Raw genomic sequence first — 24,556 nt, forward strand, 5'->3', positions numbered from 1 at the left:
CCCCATCCCAGGAGTGACGCATCTGTCACTACTGGCAGATCTGGGTGCAGAAGGGAAAGGGATCTGCATCTGACCCGATCGCAGTTTGTTAGCCACCATTGCAGATCTTGTGCAGTTCCGATTTTCCTGATGCTGCACCCACTGGAACTTCAGGTCACACTGCAGAGTCCGCATGTATCACCAGTAGGGTGCAGGAGGCCATGAAGTCCAGCAGCCTCAGAGTCATTCCCATTGAAATCAAGGATAGAGTTATCATAGCTTGAATATCCTGGACTCGCCGCTTGGGAGACTAAGGTTCTAAACTGCACTGTGTCTGGAACAGCTCCTATGAAAAGGAGCATCTGAAAGGGAGTCAGGTGTGACTTCGGCATGATTACAGTGAATCTCAGCAAATGCAGGCGGTCCGCTGTAGTCGGGAAGTGGGAGACGACAGCCCGGGGCAAGCCTGCCTTCCACAGCCAGCCTTAGAAGTAGAGTATGACTGAAACCACTAACCTGCACAGATGAGCTGTGACCACTGACATCACCTTTGTGAACACCTGAGGGGCGCTGGTAAGGCCAAAGTAGAGCACAGTGAACTGAAAGTGCTCATGGCCTACTGTGAACCGCAAGTAACATCTGCAAGCAGGCAGGAAGGGGATATGGAATTATGCATCCTGAAAGTCCAATGCTGCCCTCTAGTCTCCTGGGTCCAGGGCAGATAGAACCTCAGCCAGAATTTTGAACTTCTCCTCCTTGAGAAAGGGATTGAAGGACCAAAAGGTCTGGGAAAGGGCGAAGGGCCTTGTCCTCATTGGTCACCAGAAAGTAGCAGGATTAACAACCATGACCACTTCTGACACAGGGAGCCTCTCTATGGCTCCTTTGGCCAAGAGAGCCATAACTTCCTCCCGTAGAAGTGCCAAATGATCCTCCACCATCTGATGGGAGGATGTGGCATGGATGGAGGGATAGTCTTGAAGGGGAGGGAGCAGCCCCTTAGACTATCTGCAAAACCCACCTGTCTGACGCGACAGACTGCCAGCAAAGCAGGAGATGGCTTATCCTGCCTCCAACTGGTCCTTAGTGGGGAATCGTCAGACTACAAAGGTTTGGAGCCAGCTGCAAAGTGGGAGGTGGTGGACTGGCCTGACTGCAAGTTCCCTGATCTACGAGGACGGTGGACTGCCTGTTCCTGGCCACGCAGAGACTGCGCAGCATGCAGGGCACAAAGGCTGGAGGGGAATGGAGGTGACTGGGCATCCCAACCCTAGCCACGAAAGGGGTGAAAAGCACACTGAGGGGAACTAGGGGGTCACAGCGAGACCCAAGGACCTGGCCGTAGTAGGGGAATCCTTGAAGCACTCCAGTGCAGAGTCTGCTTTGTCTCCGAAGAGACATGCCAGCCAAGGGCATGTCCATAAGATTTACTTGGACATCCACCAAAAAGCTAGAAGTCCTCAACCAGGCGTGACCCCTCAATGCCACTGTGAAGCAACTGCTCTGCCCAGTGAGTTGGTTATGTCCAGTCCACAGCGGATCGCAAACTTTGCTGTCTCTCTCCCTTCAGCCACTGCTTGGGAAAGTACAGCCCAGGTATCTTCTGGGACCCGTGGCAGCACTTGCACAACCGTATCCTACAGCGTGCGTGAATAACAGCCCAAAAGGCATGTGGTGTCCATGGACGGCAATGCCTGGCTGGAGGAAGAAAACACCTTCTTCCCAAGTATGTCTAGCTTCCCTCTTGGATTCCCTAACCGGGAGTGTGGAAGGGAAAATACCCTGGAAAGCTTGAGGCTTTCAAGTGAAGGCTTGAATAACCAAGCTCTTAGGGGTGGGATGTTACGTCAGGAAACCTGGGTCTCCATGGGTAGGGCGATGGCAGCAGGCAATTGTCCTGTTAAAATGAGCCCCTATGCTGGGTTTGGACCAGGTACCCAGTAGAACATCTGTAAGGGCTTCAATAAAGGGAAACAGGGTGTCAGAGGATGAAGCCCCAGCCTGAAGCACCTCTCTTAGAAGATTAGTCCTGACTGCCACCGAAGGCAGCTCAAGGTCCAGGACCTTGGATGCTCTCCACACCACCACTGAATATGAAGCTCCTTCCTCTATAGCCACTAAGGTGCCAGTCCACTGGCTTCACCCGAGTCCATATCCATTCCACATGGTCTTGCAGCTGGTATTCTAAAGGGTCCAGCAACCCCTCCCCTTCCTCAACGTAACCAAGATCATAGGAATAAGGCTCAGGACCCAACACAGGGGCCAAGGCCCCTGTTGACGCTGAAATAGGCATGGTGCAACAAATATCCGGCTCTGTGTTGGAGTTAGCAATGAGGATGGGGACACAGCATCAATGTCGTGACTGGCGCTGGGGAAGGTTGAGGTGGTACGACTGGTGCAAGACCGGATCCAGGAACAGATCCATGGGTGCCCCTTGGAGTCAAGGCAGAAGCTGCTGGCGCAGAACCCGAAGGGGCCCCTACCAACTCAGTGGAGCCCAAAGGTGCACCAGCGGAGTCAGACTGCCCAAAAATTAGGCTCATGGCCTCATAAAACTCCTTCAGTTGGGCAGGGGTCGCTTCAGCTCCCGGAAACCCAGGGAGGCCCTGAGTTGGCCTGGGCTCCGCATAGGGAGGCATCCACAGAGGGAGGACTAGATTGAGTCCTGTGTTGGCCAACGGATGAGGTGAAGCTGAAGAATGTTTTGCTTTCTGTGACTTCTTCCTATCCCTCGACTTAGCCAATCATCTCTAGGACTTGGATGTGAGACGACAAAGAGGGGAGGGCTCCGCAACCGTTCCTGAGACCTTTCTCTCGAACGGGACTTACGCTGAGCCAGGCACCATCAGCTTTAGGGACCACTCCGTCAAAGCCATCAGATTCATGACCCGGCACTCAAACGATGACTTTGGGTTGTGGTCGCTCCAGACACTAAACGCACGCGAGGTGCAGATCTATCATGGACATTACCCGATGGCAGGATGCACAGGACTTGAACCCAGACATACATGAAGACATCCTGCGATGCACCAGGAGTAAAAATACTCAGAAAGGGCTTTGAGAAAAAAAAAAAAAAAAAGAGACCAGTCAAAAAATGACCGAGGAGTTGCTCTTTCTTTGGAGCAGGGCTAGCTGCCGCAGAAAGAAAAGAATGGACATCAGCATGCCTGGGTGGTGCCTATATGGGGGCCACAATGTTACATCCTGTATGGATGACACCAGTGATGGATGCAGAGCCCATTGATGCCACCTAACAATGCACAGGAGTACTGCTTGAGAAAAATCTCTGGATCCAGACTGACGCCTGGGGAAATTCTAAGATAAGGAAGTTGAGGTAAGGAATCTGCAACCAGCTGTCTCTATCAAATACATATGATTTAAACAGTCAGTTGACAAGGTAATCATAAATAACCTGATAAGGCCAGTAAGTATCCTTTAAGTGTGGCACAGCAAGGCCTTGCTTGGCTAATGTTAGGGAGAAAGGAAGGACATCAGATACCTGGGCTTTCATAGCTTGGCTATGCTTAGAAGAACACCACACAACTCCCTTCCCCCAGAGTCCTGCAATGGTGGCTTTGGCAGAGAGACTTTTACTTCCTCTGGAGGGAGAGCAAAAGCAATCAACTCTCGGTGCTCAATCTGCAAGCATGGAGGTATAAATTGTCTAGGCACAGATGCAGGACTCTACCCACCTGCTGTGCCTCACAAACAGGCAGATAAATCTGAGCACAGATGCTCAGAGGAAAATGTTCCACTTACCACCCTTTTATGGCCCAAGCCAAACTGAAGCCATTAGGATGACTTTGGCACAGTCGCTCCTGATCTTCAGAACTTTGGGTAGGAGAGGTAGAGGCAGGAAGGCAAACAACAGTCATGAGCTCCTGTCCAACCGAACAGCATGTCCAAGGAAGAAATGCCTTGGGGACTTCAAAGCACACACGTTTGAACACTGTGGGCTCTCATGGCGACAATATCTAACAAGGGTTCTTCCCATTGCTGGAAGACACCCTGTACCACCTCTGAGTGTAGCCGCAATTTATGATCTGCTAGGCAATGCCGTCTTAGTTCGTCCACTCCGGTATTTAAAGATTCTATCAGGTGTTGTACAGCGAAGAAGATGCCCTGACAATTCAACCACTTCCATAGGCATATAGCCTCCTGGCACGGAACCCATGACCCCACTCCACCCTGCTTGTTGCAGTACCACATTGCAGTGGACCTGCGCATATATTCCCCCTTGATGGATGATAGATAGGAATGCTTTTAGTAGCAAGCAACTCCCCGTAACTTCAACAAATTGATGTAGAGGTGGGTGTCCTCTAATCTCCACCACTCCCAGATGACCTCCATAGGCCGGCAATAATGTATTCGTAACAACTGTAAGCTCTGGGTGGGGCAGGGTGAGGGGTCTTCCACCAATCCAACTGCAGTCCAGCAGCCACCACTGTGGATCTTTTGCAGTCTCTCCCATTACCTGGATGGCATCTGGGAGTGCGGAGTCTAATGAGACTTTAGATCCCACTTAAGGTTCCACATCTGCCAGCTGGTGCGGACCACTAGCAGGATGCAGGAGGTCAAGAAGCCTCAGAGCCACTCTCACTGAGACCTAGGTCAAAGCTTGAAACATCTGAATCACAGCCAGAGTACACTGGACTCATTGAGGAGGAAGGAAAGCTTGGAATAGCACCATGTCTAGAGTGGCTTCACTAAAGGGGAGCCTCTGGAGATTGGGTAGTGCACTGCCCCGGAAGGGCTGGATGTTGTTGGTTGGATCCATGACCTCTACCTTGAAATCTGTTGTTGCAGAGGTGGGCTTTTGCTTTGCCTCTGCTGGATGTCCCTTCCAAAGCTTCCAAAAGGACAGTACTGTTGAGAATATTGCTGCAAGGATGCTGAAAAACCAAGAGTGTGTGGCCCTGGTTTCTTTGAAGCACTCCAGGGCTGAATCTGATTTGTCCCTGCCAAGACAATTACCATCAAATGCCATGTCCATCAGCGATGCCCGTGTGTCACTGGAAAAGACTGTGGATCTCATCTAGGGATGGCAGCAAAGCACCACGCTGGTACTGACTGCCCGACCCAAGCAATATGTGGTGTCCAGCTCCAATCAGATGACACAGGGCACCACGTCTTGGCCCTCTTGTATTATCCAAGCCCAACTATCACAAAACTCACAAGAGACTAACGTACAATCTCGTTCACCATGTCCCAAGCATGGTCTTCATGCGGGTAACATCTTAAGAGGTAATAGGAGTGGACTGTTCTGAAGGCTAGGCTTCCCAAATGCCTCCATGAGGTTTGGCTCCATATTTGGGGCATAATAGGGTAAGGGTTAAGATTCAACCTGCTTGTGGGAGCTTGTACTACAAGACTCTTGGGAGGAGAAAAGATGGAGCCTCATAAGCAGGTCTGTGCCATCTGGCAATATGCCTATTCATATGCAGGCAAGATCCAGGCTTGGCTCAAGTGCCCAATAAAGTATCTGTAAGGACCTCACTGAACATGAGAAGCAGCTCTGAAGAATTCTGCCTAGGCAGTAGGACCTCTGTGAGAACATTAGTTTTTACCACTATGAATGGCAGATCTAGAACGAGAGGCACCCTGACACCCGTGCAACTTCTCTTGATGAGAGTGGCAGGAAGAAGGGGAGTTCAACTTACCTGATGACAAAGTGTGATGAGGACTTTTTATGAGAACAGCCCTGGGAGACAGAATCAGTCTGTGCCCTCGATTTCGAGCGAGACAAGCCTTTACATGTTTTTTTCTGATGTACAGCTTGGACACACAGTTTCGGATGGCATTTGGGTTCATAACAGAACAGTCACTGCACAACTCCAGTTGTGTCAGGAACCTAGATACAAGAGACATACCTGGTGGGGGTTGGTCATCGACATCTCTGCAAAGTTTAAAGTCTGTAGCTTTAGGGAGAGACAGGTCCCTTTTACACTGTATAAAATTTCGGACAAAAATGTTTCTGTCAAAAGACAGAAAATAAGGGAGTGAGATCAGGATATGTGTTGGAAGGTGCGAAAAGAAAAACTGACAGCATGGGGGGGGGGGGGACGGCAGCTATATGTGGTTCTGACGTCATTTTGAGGGAGGGAGGAGGCAATGTGCAGACAATGCCACCTACCAATGTGTGTGGGAATCGCTAAGAAAAATCTCCGGTTCCAGTCTGGGGTATTCACAAGGTGACTAATCTGGGGTTAGATGTATCTCCGAGAAAAGGAGAATTAGGAGAGTGCATTTTCAGTGGTACTAACCATAGCCAACAAGCCTGAAAATTAAATGGTCACTATTTTCAATACCTGCAGAGAGTTTAAGGATGATCAGAATAAAAGATGGGATGTTATGGTAGGCAGGTAAAGTGAAATTGGAAACATCGGAAAAGGTGATCTCTGTGGTGTGACTTCTATGTAAGTGCAAAAGCACATCTTATTGGAGAAAGTAACCTCCAGAACTGGACATGGATGGCTCAACCAGCAGCCCTTCACAGTTTTTCAAATTCTGCCCCTGAATACCTTTTAATGCATGCATCACGTTTACATGTAATTCGTGCTGGAGTCAGTTGTACCAAAGCAAAAACAACAAGTGATGGACGGAATGCTGAACATTGTCAAACATTCACCCCCAGTACAGTGACCTTGGCCTAAATCCATCGTTTTTTTGCTGCCCATGCCATTCCAGTTTGGACCTAGCCATATGCAAATCAGTCTTGACCCTGCTCCCCATGGCAACAGTCCAGCCCGAACTGCTAGGCCAGGTCTTCCCTGGACTGGAAACAAGCATCCTGGGACCGGTTTTGGGGTTTCACCCCTCATCAGCCAGGCTAGCTTGAATCCAGTGGCATGGGAAGCACGGGACCCACGTCTGGGCATACCCTTCCCACTTAGGGCGACAAAGTAAAAACAACAAGTGATGGACGGAATGCTGAACATTGTCAAACATTCACCCCCAGTACAGTGATCTGGGCCTAAATCCATCGTTTTTTTGCTGCCCATGCCATTCCAGTTTGGACCCAGCCATATGCAAATCAGTGTATGACCCTGTTCCCCATGTTCACAGTTTTTCAAATTCTGCCCTGAATACCTTTTAATGCATGCATCACGTTTACATGTAATTCGTGCTGGAGTCCGTTTTACCAACATCAGTTCACCAATTCTTCCTCTGAACTTTCTTGATATATTTAAATCTGTTTTGTACATACTTTGATCCTGAAATGGTCTCTGCAAATGCTAACCAAACTATCAGAACCAATTACCAGATATAAAGGTTTGTTAAGGGCTTTAAATGGTGGTCATTGAACAGCCCAGTTGCCTCATGGCACTAAGCCAGTCTAGGGAAATTAGTTACAGTCGTTATTTGTAAATTACTGTATCGCTTACACAGAAAACCACTTAACCTTAGAACAGATAAACATTCACCTTCTGAGTGAAGCCCTATTTACCATCCTCCTGGGTGATGTAGGTCCTTTCCTACAGACAGCAAAACTAAAACAATTGTGTTTTCCATCAGTAGTATGGTTCATAAGATTTAAAAGAGAGGACCTGTGCGATCCTCCAAGTACCGGGTCACTGGAATTAAAAAAAGGTGAGTACTGGCCTATAAAAAAAAAATGTGAAATAGTCACTGGAAGCTAACAGTGGTAATCCACAAAATAACATGCTAATGTTACTTATACAAACATCTAAAGTATTTTGCAATGCAATCAGTAAAAAAAAAGAAAATCTAGAAATTCTTACCGATCAGTTCTGCAGGCTTGTTAGGCCTCTTGTTGATAAAGGTTTCGAAAGATTCCTTCATCGAGTTGATGAACTTCTCATTCTTTTGGAAGCAGACTTCTATGATGAGGTCCACTTTGTCCTTAAAATCTAGAAGCTCTTGGACCATGTCCTTGTCCTTTTCAGGGTTAACAACAATTGTCGTCCCAAAGTTCTGTAACAAATTCAGTTATAGACATGAATGTGCAATGTTCCTTCACCACACAGCCGGACATATGCTCACTGGTTTAAAACCTTCACTTTGAACAAATGCACACAAGACTCCTGAGCTGAAAAGCAGTTAGCTTCACAATTAGACTGTTTTACATAATTATCTTGTTTTTACACCTAGGTGTTGTGAAGTACGTTTATACAGACGTAGCACAAATGTTAAAATTGTATTGAGCAGGAAAGAAAAAAGCATCCCCATTTGAGGGAAGCCCTAAGAGGTTCTACTCCTAGATTAAATTAAACAAATAGGGTGAAGTGAAACATCTAATGGGATAATTTTGCAAAGTTCCATTTTCCCCCCAAGAAAAGCATGCTTTACAGGACGTTTTGAAGAGGGCTTTATGAAGTTTTTCCAATATTTGCAGCGTGCACAGTGAGCCTGACTCTTCAGAGTGTCTTTTTTGCCCCATGGGATTGAAAAGAGTGGGTGACCACAGAGAGATCCCATCTATCGTAGAACGGAAGGAACTGTGTCCGATAGGCAATGCCTATAAAAAGTAGCTTTATCAGCCGAAGCACTGTGGACCATACAGAGTCCCACCAACCTTGCCTGGAGGTTTTATCTCAGACCATCAGGGGCAGCATCTGGCCCCTCATGATTTCCCTTCATGTTTTATCTAAGTTGAGTCACAAACCATAAAAATCTCTCTTATTCATCAGTGAGAAACTCTTTTTAGGTCGAGCATAGCAGCACTCAAGCGCTGCTTTTCCGACGTGTTGATATGTATCTGGGCTTTTAATAATGACCACATCACGCCCATCATTACCACTCGTTTGTGGGCTTACCCTTCAAAAATCCTTTGATAACATTGGTAAATGGCTTACGTTTGTCCCTCCTTGGGGAGGTTTTGTTACCGCCTTGGCTATGTTACATGGCTAATTGCACTTCTGCCAATAAGTTTGACTGTGAGGGGACTGCTTTTTCCTTTTGTGTATCTCTTCACGCTGATGCTCATGGAGGCCCTGGTGCTGTGAATCGGCTCACTTACATGAATCTATTTTACTTTTAATTTTCCATTTATGTAGCAAGAAAAGTCCGGTTAGGAGTTTACAACGCTAATAGCTCTAACTCGAGCAAATTTTAGACCCGCTGCATTACAAATGCTTGTTTAACTGACTGAAGCTCGTTTAGTGAATAGTGTTGATCAGTTCAGGTCTGGACTCCGTAAACAAATGAACTCTTGAGCAGAAAACCTGAGGTATCACAGTCAAGCTGCTGTTCATGTTATGAATCCTCTGTGTTTGATTCTCAATAGTTTCACTAACGGAGCCAGCTTAGGAAGCCTGATGACCTCGACACCCTTAGTCTGAAACGTGAAGTCTGGTCTCAGCACACGATCCTGTAAAAAAGAAGGACAGCTCGATTCTGTGAAAGTTCTCACACAGCCCTAAATGATGTGTGGAGTGTTTTAAGCTTGTACTTCTTGCCATTTTCTTCTGTTGTTCCACCTTGGCCTTCAGCTGCGAGACAGAGGAGATGGCATCATTGTTGGAAACGATCTCTGCACTGTTGCCACTTTGCTCTGCAACACTCATTTCCACAACTAATCACTTGTCTAGAAAGTATCCCTCTCCATCTTTTCCCATGCCAGTCTTAAATTCCTCCGCGACCCCCTCTACCGAGGCCACTTTTGCATTAATGCGATATTCCTTTAATTGTGTCGCATCACAATCATCAAGGCCTCCCTGGGGAAAATTTGCCTCCAGTTCTTCCTGCACATTTTGCACGGCTTCAAGTGCTCCCTTTCAACTGGATGCCTTAGGACTAGTGAAGTCCTGTTTCTCCTTCGCCCCAGATATTAATTTTCTGTTTAACAGTTTGTTATACCTCGAATGCACCTATACAGCATAAGCACGTTTTGCCTTATAACTACAAACTTACAGTTTAGTAAGTAACTGCATGGTGGGTATTATGCTGGACTTATTTACCGCAGAGCTGAGCGCCTGTTTTGTGCAACTGCACTGCATAAACTGAATTGATTTAAATTTTAAACCGATATTTATCAGGGTTACTGATTTATTGTTACTCAGTACAGCTCAGAAATAGTTAACAAGATTTGTCTCTTTAGGTTTCTGAGCCCTGCTGTCTTTATAGAAAATACTAACTCGGTAAAACCCAGAGTGAAATGAATCCACTTTAGGCGCTGCAGGCGGATAAAGAAGGCGCTCGGCTCGGCGCGGCGCCGGCCCGCACAGCCATCGTGATACCCCTCATAAGTTACTCAGTTAGCATGGGTGTAAAGGAGGTAAAATACTGAAAGAAACAAACCTCTACCTGGACTTCAGATTTTCAGAAGATTAGACATTTCACCTTTGCTGTTCGTTTGCCTTAATTTGGCCTTGATACGTTTTTATTGTTGATAATAGGTATCAATATACACGTGGGAGACCATATGGAGTGTAGAGAATTTTTCTTTAAAAAAAGGACCCCGCAACCCTATTTGTAGCCCCAAAGTTTGGGGAACTCTTTCTGGGAAGAATAAAAAATAAAAGGGGGACATGAGGGGCACCCAGTAGGAAGTCGGCAGGCCAACTGGATAGCAAGATGAAGGTGCCATGTGACAGTGGCCGCCCTTGAGTGTGCTACAGGGGTTTACACAAGAGAGCTCGTGAATTCATCGGCACGGAGGAGTGGTTTATGGGCTTTAGTGCAAGCAAGGAAGATATACCAATTGTCTCACATGCTTGGTATGAAAAAAAACAGTATCCCGACAGAACACTGGGCACGGAATACATTATATATATATATATATATATATATATATATATATATATATATATATATATATATTCATACACACATATATATATATATACATATACACATATATATATATGTATATACATATACACACACACACATCTATTTTCATTTAACTGCTCCCACCAACGCTGCGGCTCGTCCTACACAGCGGTTGCCGCGAGTCCATTGGTTCAAAAAAAAAAAAAAAAAAAAAAAACACACCCATATCACAACGCTGCCAGTCCTGCAAGACTTATTTGTGGTTGTCACCTGTGGTCACACAAATTTAGTGCTAAAAAATAGACGTCGACGTGTCCCCTTTAAAAGATGCTAGTTCAAAATGCTGACTTATCGTGAAAGCCATGCATCAGTCAGAACCAAACCTGACTGACCACATCTTCCGGCACTGTCCTCAGAGAAGACCCACTACATCTTCAAAATATTTAATGCCTTTTCGTTGGTCTCTTGTAAATTACCTTCCTTCACCCCTAGCACACACAGAAGGTCTGGTTCTCTTAAATCTAGCAGTGTCCCTTCATGAAAGCAGATGGTTGTAGCTTGGAGTCCTGAAGGAAAGGGGCAGCATCGGTATTGAATGTTGTCTACTCTCACTGTCCTGATAGGCTTTTCACATTACCCATATCAATTTCTCTCAAGATAACATTTCTAATGTTAACAGTTAAACATTATGTTGCCTTTGCCGCCTACCACATACAGAAGCTACTCTGAAATCTTGCACTGTCACCTTTGGAACATGAGGGTGTGGGACCTCTTCATTGTGGGACTTTGCCCTTTTCCCAATTGCTTGATAGGATGTCCGCTTCACCCCCTCTTTTTTCCTCCCAAGATAATTGTTTGTCTCTTGACTCAAACCTCTCATTCAAAGAACAAACAGCTTGGTTTGAAAAAAAAGGGTTAAACCTTTTCTCAGAGGAAAAGTGACAATCCTCGGTTCCAGGACAGGTCATGGTGAAGCACAGCTTATCAAGGGGCTACAGAGGTCTGGCCACATCACCCTTATGCTAAATAATCTAGACTGACTTACCCTGGAAGCCCGGATCATCTTCAAGAACCGCTGCATCAATGACAGTCCCCTCATCACCAGGACCCCTCCTAGCCTAACAAACCAACAATATCTGGGAGTCACCAGACATGGAGCTCCAATATCACCAGTATTTATTTTTCACAACAAATTTTACTGTATTTTCCATATGCCTGGTTGTGACAAACAAGTTACTTACCTTCAGTAACTAATTAGCTGGTAGAGACATTGTTTAGTAGCAGATTCCTTGCCTTATGATTACCCCCAGGCGTCAGTCTGTATCAGGAGATTTGTCCTCGAGCAGCACCCTTGCGCACCGTTTGGTGGCGTCAGTCGACCTAGTGTCAGTCGTTGGTGTCGTGGTAACCGGATACAACGTTGTGGGTCGTACATAGGCGCCACCCCGGCACGCTGATTTCAGTTTCTTTTCACTACTTTCCACGCCAGACTCATCGTCCAAACGCAGCTGTTGCTCTGGTAAAATGAGCGTGAAAGCCCTAAGAGGGTTGCTTTTTAGCCAATGCATAGCACATTTCAATGCAGAGGACTACCCATCTATAGATGGTCCTCTTTGCACTGGCCGACCTTTTTTCACACCCACGTAACCTACAGAGTTGATCATCCATCCGGAATTCTTTTGTACGATCAAGACAGAATGCCAACACTCTTTTTGGGTCCAGGCAGTGGAGTCTGTACTCTTCTCTAGAAGAATGTGAGGGTGCGTGAGAGGCCAAAGAAAGAATAAACAAAACAATCTCAGAAAAAGGGACAGAGAAGGGGGTCAACAAACTTGTCTGTACACAATGCCACAAATTTGTTGTAACAAAAGGCATTTACCGTTTTGGTGGAGGGATGCCTGGCTGCCAAGATAATATTACAGACTTTGGGCGGAAGGTCAAAAGCTGACAACTGCTGCTGCTCAATCTCCACACAAGAAGAAAGAGACAGGACAGGTTTGCGTGGTGAACTGTCCCTTGCTACTGTGACAGAAGATCCTCCCAAAGGGGCAGCCTGATCGGAGGATCGATGGCCATGTTCAATAGTTCAGGATACCATTCTCTTTGTGCCCAATCTAGAACCACAAGAATGACTTGGACCCGGTTGTTCTTGCTCTTCTTCAGAACTCTGGGTAGAAGTGGTATTGGCGGAAAGGAGGCCTGAGGTCCACTCGAGACGAAAAGGGTCAATGAGGGAGTGCCACCTTGGAAACGCCAACATGCAGAACAGGTGGTGTTGCGTGTTTCCTGCAGAGGAGAACAGATCTAACCAAGGCTCTCTCCACTACAAAAAGTGACCTTGTGGCACCTCTGGATGGAGACGCCATTCGTGATCAACCAGGCACTGACGGCTGTGTTCGTCCGCACTGTCGTTCAGAGAGCCCGCCAGATGTTGAACGACCAGGGATATACCCTGATGTTCCAGCCATGTCTAGAGGTGGAGAGCCTCCTGATAGATGGCCTACACCCCCACCTGCCCTGTTTGTTGCAGTACCACATGGCAGTGGTGTTGTTTGTGAACACCTGCATCACTTTCCCTTTGAGAGAGGGAAGGAATGCTTTTAATGCTATCCCGATCGCACTGAGCTCCAAAAGACTTCTATGGAGTCCGGATTCCGCCGGAGACCAGACACCTCTGACCTTCGCCTCTCCCATGTGGCCGCCCCATCCCAGGAGTGACACATCTAGTTGGGGAAGGGAGAAGAATCTGTCTCTGACCCAATCGCGGTTCAAACGTCACTACTGCAGATCTTGTGCAGTTCCCTCCGAGACTGGACCATGTTGGAGAGATTCCCTTGATGCTGCACCCAATGGAACTTTAGGTACCACTGCAGAGCCTGCATGTGCCATCTGGCATGTGTCACCAGCAGGATGCAGGAGGCCATGAAGCCCAGCAGCCTCAGAGTCATTCTCACCGAAATCCAGGAAATAGGCTGAAACATCGGTATCATTGCCTGAATATCCTGGACTCGCCGCTTGGGAGGATAGACCCAAAACTGCACTCTGTCCAGAACAGCTGTGGTGAAAGGGAGCATCTGACAGGGAATCAGGTGTTACTTCGGCACATGCATAGTGAACCCCAGCGAAATGCAGGAGGTCTGCAACTGTCTGAAGGTGGGAGACGACAGTTTGGGGTGCGCCTTCAACAGCCAGTCGTCGAGATAGGGGAAGAATGAAACCCCTAACCTGCACAAATGAGCTGTGACTACCGCCATCACGTTGGTAAACACCTGGGGTCACTGGGAAGGCCAAAGGGGAGCAGAGTGAATTGAAAGTGCTTGTGATCTACCATGTACCAAGTAACGTCTGGAGGCAGACAGGACAGGAATATGGAAATAAGCGTTCTACAAGCCCAATGCTACCATCTATCTCCTGGGTCCAGGGCAGATAAGACCTGAGCCAGAGTGAGCATTTTGAACTTCTCCTTCCTGCAAAAGAGATTGAGAGACAGGAGGTCGAGGATAGCGCAGAAGGCCTTGTCCTTTTTGGGCACCAGAAGGTAGCAGGAACAACAACCACAACCTACTTCTGGCACAGGGACCCTCTCTATGGCTCCCTTGGCCAAGAGAGCTGTAATCACTTCGCGGAGAAGTGGCAGGTGATCCTACATTAACCAATAGTAGGATGGTAGCAGGGCGGAAGGGATAGTCTTGAAGGGGAGGGAGTGGCCCCTTCAGACTATTTGCAAAACCCACCTGTCTGACGTGACGGTATTCCAGTGGGGCAGGTGATGGTGAATTCTACTGCCGACTGGTCCCTGGTGGGGGAACGCCAGGCTATGAAGGATGGGGGGTTGCAGGTGTGGAAGGTGGGTGAAGTTTTGGGGCGGGGTGGTGGTGAGGGGGGTGTCGGGCAAAAGTGGACTGGTTAGACTGCTGACTCCCTGATCCATGCAGACGCTGGATCTCACGTCCTCAGCCCCCTAGTGGCTGAGCAGCATGCATTGCGGCTAGCAGGAAACAGACCTGGTTGGGTGCCCCTTCCGGGGTGAAAAGCAGACTGAGGGGTTCGAATGGCAGCAGCAAGGCCAAGAGAGGCGGCCGTAGCCTGGGACTCCCTAAAGCTCTCAAGCACCAAGTTTGCTTTATTCTTGTAAATGACAGGTGCCATCAAATGGCATGTCCATTAGAGCAGATTGAACATACCCTGAAAAGCCAGATGTCCATAACCAGGCGTGGCACCTCAGAATCTCCGTCGAAGCAACTAATCTACCCAGGGAGTCGGTTGTATGCAGCCCACATCTGATTGTAAACTTGGCTGCGTCCCTCCCATCAGCAACAGCCTGGGAAAGAATGGCCCGGGCCTCCCCCAGGACCTGTGGCAGTATTTGCGTGACAGTGTCCCATAAAGTATAGGTGTAATGGCCCAAAAGGCATGCGGTGTTCATGGACCGCAATGCTAGACTGGAGGAAGAAAACAACTTCTTCCCAAGGTGGTCCAGCCTCGTTGATTCCCTATCCGCAGGAGCAGAAAAGAACCCACCATAGGACGTCGGGGCTTGGATGACCAAGCTCTCAGTGGGGTGTTAACCCGGGAAAGCCAGGTCGTTAGGCGTAGGCGGGCTATTGTCCTTATAAAAAGGGGCCCAGTGTGGGTTTGGACCAGGTCCCCAGCAGGGCATCCGTGAGGGCATCATTGAAGGGCAAAGGGGGTTCCTGATGTGGAAGCCCCAGACTGAAGCACCTTAGTCTGGAGATTGGTCCTGACATCCACTGAAGGCAGCTCGAGGCCCAAGACCTTCGTCGCTCGCAGCACCACCAAGGAGTAGGACGTCCCCTCCTCCCTACCTGCGGTAGGGGGAGAAAGCATACTAGCATCAGGGGAGATATGAGCCCAGTTCATAGGGTATTCCAGCTGGAATTCTAAAGGGTCCAGCAACCCCTCCATACTCTCATTGATTTCGTCTCCATAAGAATAAGAGTCAGGATCTGATCTAGGGACCAAGATCCCCGCCAAAGTCGGAATCTGCATCAAGCTATGCCATTCCGGCTCCGTGTCAGAGTTAGCGGTAAAGTACAGGATAGGCACTGCCTACAGGCTCAGGTGACATCAGGAGCGTTGACGCAGAAACAGTCATCAGGGAAGGTTACAACTGACGCTGGCCGGGATCCGGAAGCAGATTCCGGTGTGCCCCTCGGAGCTGAAGTCGTAGCTGCCGGCGTGGAACCTGAAGGGGCCCCTTCCAACCCTGTGGAGCCCAAAGGGCAAGACTGCCAAAAATGAGACTCATGGCCTTGTAAAATTCCTTTGGATGGGCAGAAGTGTCTCTAGCTCCCGGAAACTCAGGGAGACCTGGAGCTGACCCAGAAACAGGCTCCAAAGATGGAGGCCGAGAGTGAGGATGTTCTTGCTCCTGCGTTGCGGTGCCCGACCGATAGGGTGAAGTCGAAGAACGCTTGTGCTTCATTGACGTCTTCTTGTGCTTAACTAAATGGCCCAACCAATTGGAGTGGGGCGAGGAGGAGTGGTGATGGCTCCATCAGCAGTATCAGGACCTTCCTCTTGACATCCTGGCATGCAGCTCTGCATTGCTCCCAGTCTGAGAGCAGCTTTAGGGACCGCTCCCTGAAAGCCGTTGGGTTCACGGCCTAGCCGTCTTAGCACCACAAATACAGCAGGTGTGGATCCTTCACCGACATCATGGGGTGGCAGGAGTCGCGGGGCTTGAAGCCGGTCTTACGAGACGACATCTCAAAGCACCAGACGTCAAAAAAGTTTGACAAAAAGTTGAAAGGCCAGTCAAAAAGTGACTGGAAGAGTAGCTCTCTCTGGATCTGCGTGCAGGCTGGCACAGAAAGAAAAGAACTGACACCAGTGCGCCGGGGAGGCGCTCATAATAAACCCACAACGTCATATCTGGCGACCACGATGCCAACGACGGGCAAGGAGTCAACCAACACCACCTAATGGTGCGCAAGGGTACTGCTCTAAGAAAAATCTTCGAATCCTGACTGACACCTGGGGGAAATTTTAAGGTAAGGGATCTCCAACTACATGTCTCTATCAGATAAGTTTGATACAGCAAGCATTTGCCATGATCAATGCCAAACAATAATATGAAACAAGCTCAAGTGGCCACTCCCTCACCACTCCACCCCCCTTCCCAAACCCATGAACCCATAATCATTTGATAAATATGTAAAGAATCTGACCAGGTCATAAGGCTCTATAATTTCTACTTCATCTTCTAGGTGTTGTAATGGAGTGTGTACTGGAGGTAGTACTATGCTTCTGTAGTCTGCCCATCTCTGTCATATTTTGGAATGTTTATGTGGACATCCCCTCACTTGTAATATTGGGATCTCAAGCCCCATGCAGTAGTCCAGGCATCCACCCGGTGGTGAAAGGAGCATCCTTCGATATCCATACCCACGTTATATCCCTTTTAGTGATTGTAAGGCCTAGAATGAGGAGCACCCATTTGTAACTGTTACCCCCCCCCCAAAACAATCAGAGATATGTATGAGGGTCAACCGAGGGTCCATAGGAATGGAACACAAAAGGACCTCCCAGAGGCAGTCCGTGACCCTGAGCCAGTAGTGGTTCAATGTGGGGCACCCCCATACCGAGTGGGGGGCTCCAACATCACCAGTCTGAAGATTAAATAATGCAGAAAGGAAAAAACTAGCAGTTTTGGCCTACACCACTGAATCTGGATCAACATCAACTCTGACATCAGAGCAGCCTCAATCCTCCTACAATTCAAGAACAAACTAAAAACTCACTTTTTCAAGGAAAAATACCTCACTACTACTCACCGCTTCCACTAGCTCTGCCTCCTCCCTCTGCCTTCTTTTCCCATGTATTTCCACTGGGTCTTGCCCCTGTAAAGCACTGCATTGCTCACCAGCTGGGTTTGTGCTTTAGAAATACCACAACATACATACATATTCTATCTAAGAAGAGCTGTTGTCTTCTGATTTCTTGAATATACTTTTAAACTCTAAGTTTATTCTCCATTAAATTATTGTTCATTCTCTGATGTATCTTGTCCTCCCCATGCTCAGGCATGCCGAATGATGAGGGGGTTATTGGAAATGTGTCCCCTTTGTTAAAAGTTGTCCCCGAAAGTCCTCCTAGTTAACCAATTTTAAATTTGTTGAAGGAAATGTTTTATACCCTTAATGCCTCTGCTGTTGCATTGCATTGGCAATAGTTTAAAGTAGATATGTAAACATTACAAAATTTAGTATCCACCATGCCTTGATTGAAACGTTTAACATAGATCTGTGAGCGAGGAGAAATATAACATACTTGATTGTGACCCATATCAACAAATTAGGTAGCTTCCCATTAATGCTTGTAAAAATATAGCAATGTAGTCTAAAACAAGCCCCTAGCAGGCTCTTGATTCAGTCTTATTGCAAGGAAAAAAATCTCTCTATGACTTCCGTATCTTTAACATCATGCCAGCAAGATGAACCTGTATGGAATCGGCCTAATTGCCTCTTTGAACAAAGAGATTACTACCAAGGGCAAAGTGTTTAGCACTTTATAAATCAGGGAATTTATTAGGATGTAGATCCATCCCAAGGTAGAAAGGGGTTAAAGAATGAGGCAATTAATCTCTTTATTTTAGTTTTATTGCAGGAAGCAAGCTTAGGAAACTTCAAACTATGGTATGTTACTAGAGATAGTTAGGCAGTTTCTCACACCTTGTTTGGTGTCAAGTGATCCCAGAATAATTTGGTTCCTATTTGTGGATGGTCAAGTCTAAATTAAACTTACTTTATACTTCAATTTGATGACGTTAAAGATTATTTCAATCACAACTTCGACACCAGAAAGAATGGGGCAGTGGTATGGAAGTTGAAGAAGGTAAGGATCTAGAAGAGATTGATGCAGGAAGGTACTTGAGAGGGACCCCACAAACATAAAAGGAAGTAAAAGGCAATCATATTTCAAGTATGAACTCTCCCAGTTCTCCAAAATATGGGATCGTGATTACGAAGATAACCCGGAGGGTAAACTGCCCCAACAAAAACGAGGGAGACAAGCCACCTTCATCCACCTAAAAAAAAAAAAAAATACATCACAATTTACATTGAGTATGTCATCCCTCATTCTCTGTAGTAAGGATTTCACCAGCTCAGTGTATGAGAAAACATATGATTACTCTCCGTAGGCCAGCTTTAGTTTAGCTGAGAGACATCTTGGGGCTGGAAATGGCCAAAATTAACAACTCCTTCTCTCCCTCCATCAGTTGTTGTCTTTCCACCTGGGATTCTGCCTGGCATCAGGGAAAAGTAGAATTCTTGTATAGTGTTGGAAGACATTTTTCAAGAGTTTTTTTTTTTTTTTTAAATGGTCACAAGCTATTATGAATTTTCCAGCACCCTGTTGATTGTATTACCAACTGTGTGGGCTTTAGAAAGCGGTCTACAGGTTCTCTTAACCAGCAGTAAATGATAGTTTACCAAGTTGTTGCAATTATCAGCAAGCAATGCACTCTGTACACAGGTCTGCCTTGTGCTTTCTAATAATTTGAAAAAGACTTCCAAGATGGGCAAAGCATTGGAAGTCTCATGATAGATATCTGATGTTGTCTGCAAATGCAATCTTTGCCTTCTCCAACTGGCCTTCTACTATTTGCACTGTGCTTCTATAGTGCATGACTTCTACCTGGGTCAACCTCATCTGTTTCCTCCATCCATATTTCCACCCTGAACACTGATTTCTCTACTGTTTTGAGTTTCGTCATGGTAGTCCAAAGTCCCATCATCTCTTTTGGTGCCTTAGTAACTGACTCAATGTTGACGCTCCACTCTTCCTCCTCGTTCCCGTTTTCTTTGCTCCTACCTCACAGATTGCTTAACTGATATCACTCTCCTTACACATTGACTGGTATGCTTTCACACTGGGGCACAGTCTCTGACTAACAGCAGTCTGGCAGACACCTCAACCGAGAGCATGAGCAACCACTCCCAGTTGCCTCCCTCCCCCCAGCTCAGGAGCAGTCAGGGGTGGCCTCCCATATAATTTCACCTTGTTGTCTGTTGACACCTCACATATCTGATCACTGCTCGCTCCAAAGCAGCACTCATGCTCCAGAGTCCTAAGTTGCACTGCGCCTGCCATATTGATGTCTAACACCCGCTGCCAAACCACCACCACCAAAGGTCAGAGGCTCTGTAGTGTTTGTCAGATCTGCTGCTCTGCAAATTACAGTAGAAACTGCGGCCATACTGGAAATAGCTCCTAAGTCACAGCGGCATCATTTTCTACAGCATCATCACAGAGGCTGATGTAAAGAGAGAGCTTACTACAGCTTTACCTCTGATTCCTTTCTCGCACGTAGGAGCATGCACTAAGCTTCATGCTCTGTTGGGGTGTTGTCAGAGTACACACAGTAGTGCCAAGCAAATCAAACAAAAGAGATGTAGTTTGGACACTGGAGAATATAAGGCATGTCTTCTCATCCTTTTTTGTCTGTCGTCAACAGCTGACAGCCGATCACAGGAAGCTTCTTCACACAGTGGAACAGATAACTGGCTTCATAAAACAAATTTTAAGTTGGCTGTCTTCATTTTTTAAACATTACCAACAACTTGTGAAAATTGGCACCCATATCTCAGAAACAGTCTTCCATGGCATATGAAGTTCCCCAGGGCTCCGTTCTCTCACCTATGCTAGTCACCTTATTCTTAAAACCACTGATTGCAAAGTTAGCAGAAATGACATCAAAATGAAGTTGATGACACTTAACTGTAGCTAAGATCTCTTCCATGCATTTAGGCTTTCCTAAAAACAACTACAGATTTGGATTCCAGACTACTCACTTACAGTGAACCCACAAAATACTGAATTCATCCTCTTTTCTACTACATCAAAAGGAAGTTTTAAGCCCAAACTACTCTACTTTAAGAAGTAAAAGTGGAAAAAGTCACCCCTCTTTATGACTGGAAGTGATATCACGAGGCTACGCCACAGACATCCCACTTAATCTAGGTTTAGTCCTCCTACAAATAAGCCAGAAAACTCAGTAAACTTAAACCTTCGTTTGGTTAAATAAGGTATCTTCAGACCCCAACTTGACTACAAACAGCAGCACTTTTTGCGTTATTACACCTTTACTGCAGAAATGCCATCCTTTTAATAATGCAAACTCTTTCCTCGCTCCAATCAAAGTAATATTAAATTTGATGACAATGGTAATATCGGACAAGGAAATTTGACCATATCTCCCGAAACTTTATACGTTACCCCTAACAGTCTGGACTAAATTCAAAATTGATTGTTTTGATTTTAAAAGACAAACAAATCTCTACCAACTTACTGACAGTTCCCAACTACAAATGAGTCTCTAGAATTAGAGCATCACTATTGCTCACAAAAAAAAAAAAAATTCAGAACAGCCAGGATTTAAAATTGTCCTTCTTGAGCCTAACAGCCACCTTCTGGAATTCTCTACCTACTGAACTAAGGACCCAATGCTCTCTGCTGGCCTTTAGAAAGGTAATGAAAAGGCATTCATCACTTGCTTCAGCTCTCGTCTAGGATACTTCCCGCTAAAGCTTCTTTAATGTTCACTGACTTGCTGTGCTCCTCATTGCTACTTACTCTTCTTTTTCCTCATAACTTACACCTGGCTTACACATGTTACTGAATCTAAGAAGTAGAAGGAAATTTACGAGAGCAACTGCCAATTCTTCTTATATACCTTTGTTTTGGGTGTTTTTTAGAACATGGTTGAACATGGTTCGGATATTGAATCAAGGGACAGAGCCCTAATATTATGTTTACTAGAATTTAGGCAGATGCTTGGAGGAAGACAATCATATTTTATCTCTCTTTACATTGCTTCATCTGGTTTGAATAACGGCAGTCTGCCCCGGCTCCTTAACTTTAAAGGGAGGGTGTACTACATAGTGTTGAAATAGCCATTTAGTGTTTACCATTTTCTCATTCCATCTTGTTATTGTAAAGCACTCTGATAACTGTTTGGCAGAATTTGCACTCTATAAAATATGAATATAATGAGACCTGGGTCAAAAAAGGAAGGTTTTAGTAAATCCGTTGTGAGAAAGTAGCCTCTTTATAGCATGGTTACTGCCATTTTTGGCCTGTTTGTCAGTTTATTTTTTTCTGTCTCACTGGGATCCTGCTAGCCAGGACCTCAGTGCTCATAGTTTGAGATCTATTTGTCAATGTGTTTTTACTGTCTCTCTGGGATCCTGCTAGTCAGGATCCCAGTGCTCATAGTTTGTGGCCTATATGTGTTGTCAGTATGCTTGACTGTGTCACTGGAGTTCTGCTAACCAGAACTCTAGTGCTTGTGCTCTCTCTGTGTACCAAATTTGTCACTATAGTTTAGTGACGCCATATCCCAATTCTGATTGGCACACTGGGCCCCCCCTTACAAGTCCCTAGTAGATGGTACCTAGGTACACAGGGCACTGGGGTTCCAGGAGATCCTTATGGGCTGCAGCATTTATTTTGCCACCCATAAGGAGCTTATACAAACCTTTCTTCAGGGCTGCCACTGCAGCCTGAGTGAAATAGTACACACACTATTTCAGAGCCATTTTTCACTGCACCAGGTAACTTATAAGTCACCTACATGTCTATCCTTCATTTATTGCAGCCTAGGTGCAAAATTACTGCGTGTGAGGGCACCCTTGCACTAGCAAAGGTGCTCCCACGTTGTCCAGGGCCAATTCCTCTGACTTTTTAAGTGCGGGGACACCATTATAAGCATGCATAACCTATCTGTCAATACATATTTGTAGCTTCACAACGGTAACTCCGAATATGGCCATGTGAGGTATCTAAGATTATGAAATTGAACCCCCAATCCAAATATGGTTTTGGGGGAGCAATTCCATGCACCCTGGGGGCTCCACCATGGACCCCCAGTACTGCCAAACCAGCTCTCTGAGGTTTCCACTGCAGCCCCTGCTGCTGCCACCTCACAGACAGGTTTCTGCCTTCCTGGGGATTGAGCATCTCAATCCCAGGAAGGCAAAAAAATGCATTTCCTTTAGGAGAGGGCTGTTACACCCTGTCCCATTGGAAATATGTGTTACAGGCATGGGGGGGGGTATCCTCCCAGAGCCTCTGGAAATGCTTTGAAGGGCACAAGCAGTGGCCTCCTTGCATAAACCAGTCTACACCGGTTCAGGGACCCCCAGTCGCTGCTCTGGCGTAAAACTGGGCAAAGTAAAGGGGAGTGACCACTCCTGCGTGACCATCACTGCCCCAGGGGTGGTGCACAGAGCTCCTCCAGAGTGTCCCTGGCATTGGTCATCTTGGATTCCCTGGTGTGGCGACCCTCTGGGAGCCTCTGAGTGGCCAGTGCCAGCAGGTGATGTCAGGGACACCTCCTAATAGGTGCATACCTGGGCAGGTAGCCAATCCCCCTCTCAAGGCTATTTAGGGTCTCTCCCCTGGGTGTTTCCTCAGATTCGGTTTACAAGATTCCTCCAGGACTCCTCTGCATCCTCTGCTACAGCTTCCGACCGTTGGATCAACCACAGACTGCTCCAGGAACCACTGTAACTGCAACAAAGTAGGCTCCTGTGACCTGCAACTTCAGCTCCAGCCAGCAACTGCAACAGTTTCCAAGGTGTGAACACTCTGAGAACTCCCCGTCTTCACCCTGCACTAGAAGAACCAAAGGAATCTCCCGTAGAGTGACAGAGTCACTTCCCTGCTTCAGCAGGCACCGCTCAGCGACAACGACCAGTACTCTGGGACTCCTCTCCTGTCAACGAGTGTGATCCCTGGAACACAGGTGGTGAACCGAAGTGACCCTGTCTAAAGGTCCAGCTGTCCAAATTTGGTGGAGGTAAGAGCTTGCCTCCCCGTGCCAGACAGTACCCCTGTGCATTGCATCCTCTGCAGCTTCTTGGGCTTCTGTGCACTTCTTCCAAGAGTGCTTCGTGCACAGCGTAGCAAAGGTCCCCAGCACTCCATTCTGCGAAGCACAGCTCTCCGAGTTGTTCTTCAGCAGTGTGGGATCTTTCTGTGTAGTGCTGCGATGACCGCACTTTGCAACTCCTTTGTCTCCGTGTCCTGCTGCCTGGTCTTCTGAGGCTCTCTGAAGTGCTGAGAGCCCCCTTGTTCTCCTCAGTCCGAGTTGAGACCCGTAGGTCCCTCCTGGGTCCGGGCAGCTTCTCTGACGCAAACTGCATACTTGTGTGAACCAAGGTTTGGTGGCAGAATCTAGTGACGCAAAAAGCATGCATCCAACAACTCTACGCAAGACATCTCTTGCACCAATCAGGAACCTGCAGCTATCTTCTTTGGTGCATTTCTGTACTTTTCTTCCAACCGGAGAATCCACTTTTTGCACTTTCTTCCAGGTGGGGAGGGGCTCCTGTCCTGCCTGGACTCTTCATCAACTTCTGGACTTGGTCTCCTCTCTCCACAGGTTTTCAGGTCCAGGAATCCATCATTGGTTACTTGCAGTCTTGCTTGGATCTTGTTCTGAGGAAGCTTGCTATACTTTACATCTGATTTCCTGGGATCTGTGGTGGGGTACTTTACTTACCTTTGGTGTTGTCTTACACTCCTAGCGCCCATCTACACACTACACTTGCCTAGGGGGGAATTCGACATTCGCATTCCACTATTTTAGTATATGGTTTTGTGTTGCCTCTAGGCCTATTGCAATCTATTGTGTTTTTCATTGTTTGCACTATTCTATGACTGTTTACTTATCAGAGTTTTGTTACTAGTGTATATATTGTGTATAATACTTACCTCCAGTAGGAGTATTGCCTCTAAGACACTTTTGGCCTTGTGTCACTAAAATAAAGTACCTTTACTTTTGGTAACACTGAGTATTGTCTTTTATTGTGTA

General features: G+C 46.8%; 1 protein-coding gene across 1 annotated transcript in view; it reads right to left on the reverse strand.

Annotated features, from left to right (window-relative positions):
* CUL4A (cullin 4A) overlaps positions 1–24,556 on the reverse strand; it is a 635,676-nt gene that overhangs the window by 301,087 nt on the left and 310,033 nt on the right. The window contains exon 11 of the mRNA XM_069204675.1: positions 7,722–7,914. Coding sequence (XP_069060776.1) covers positions 7,722–7,914 — 193 coding nt within the window. The remainder of the gene's footprint in view (positions 1–7,721; positions 7,915–24,556) is intronic.

This window comes from Pleurodeles waltl, chromosome 8 (genome assembly GCF_031143425.1).
Source record: "Pleurodeles waltl isolate 20211129_DDA chromosome 8, aPleWal1.hap1.20221129, whole genome shotgun sequence".
NCBI classification, from domain to species: Eukaryota; Metazoa; Chordata; class Amphibia; order Caudata; family Salamandridae; genus Pleurodeles; species Pleurodeles waltl.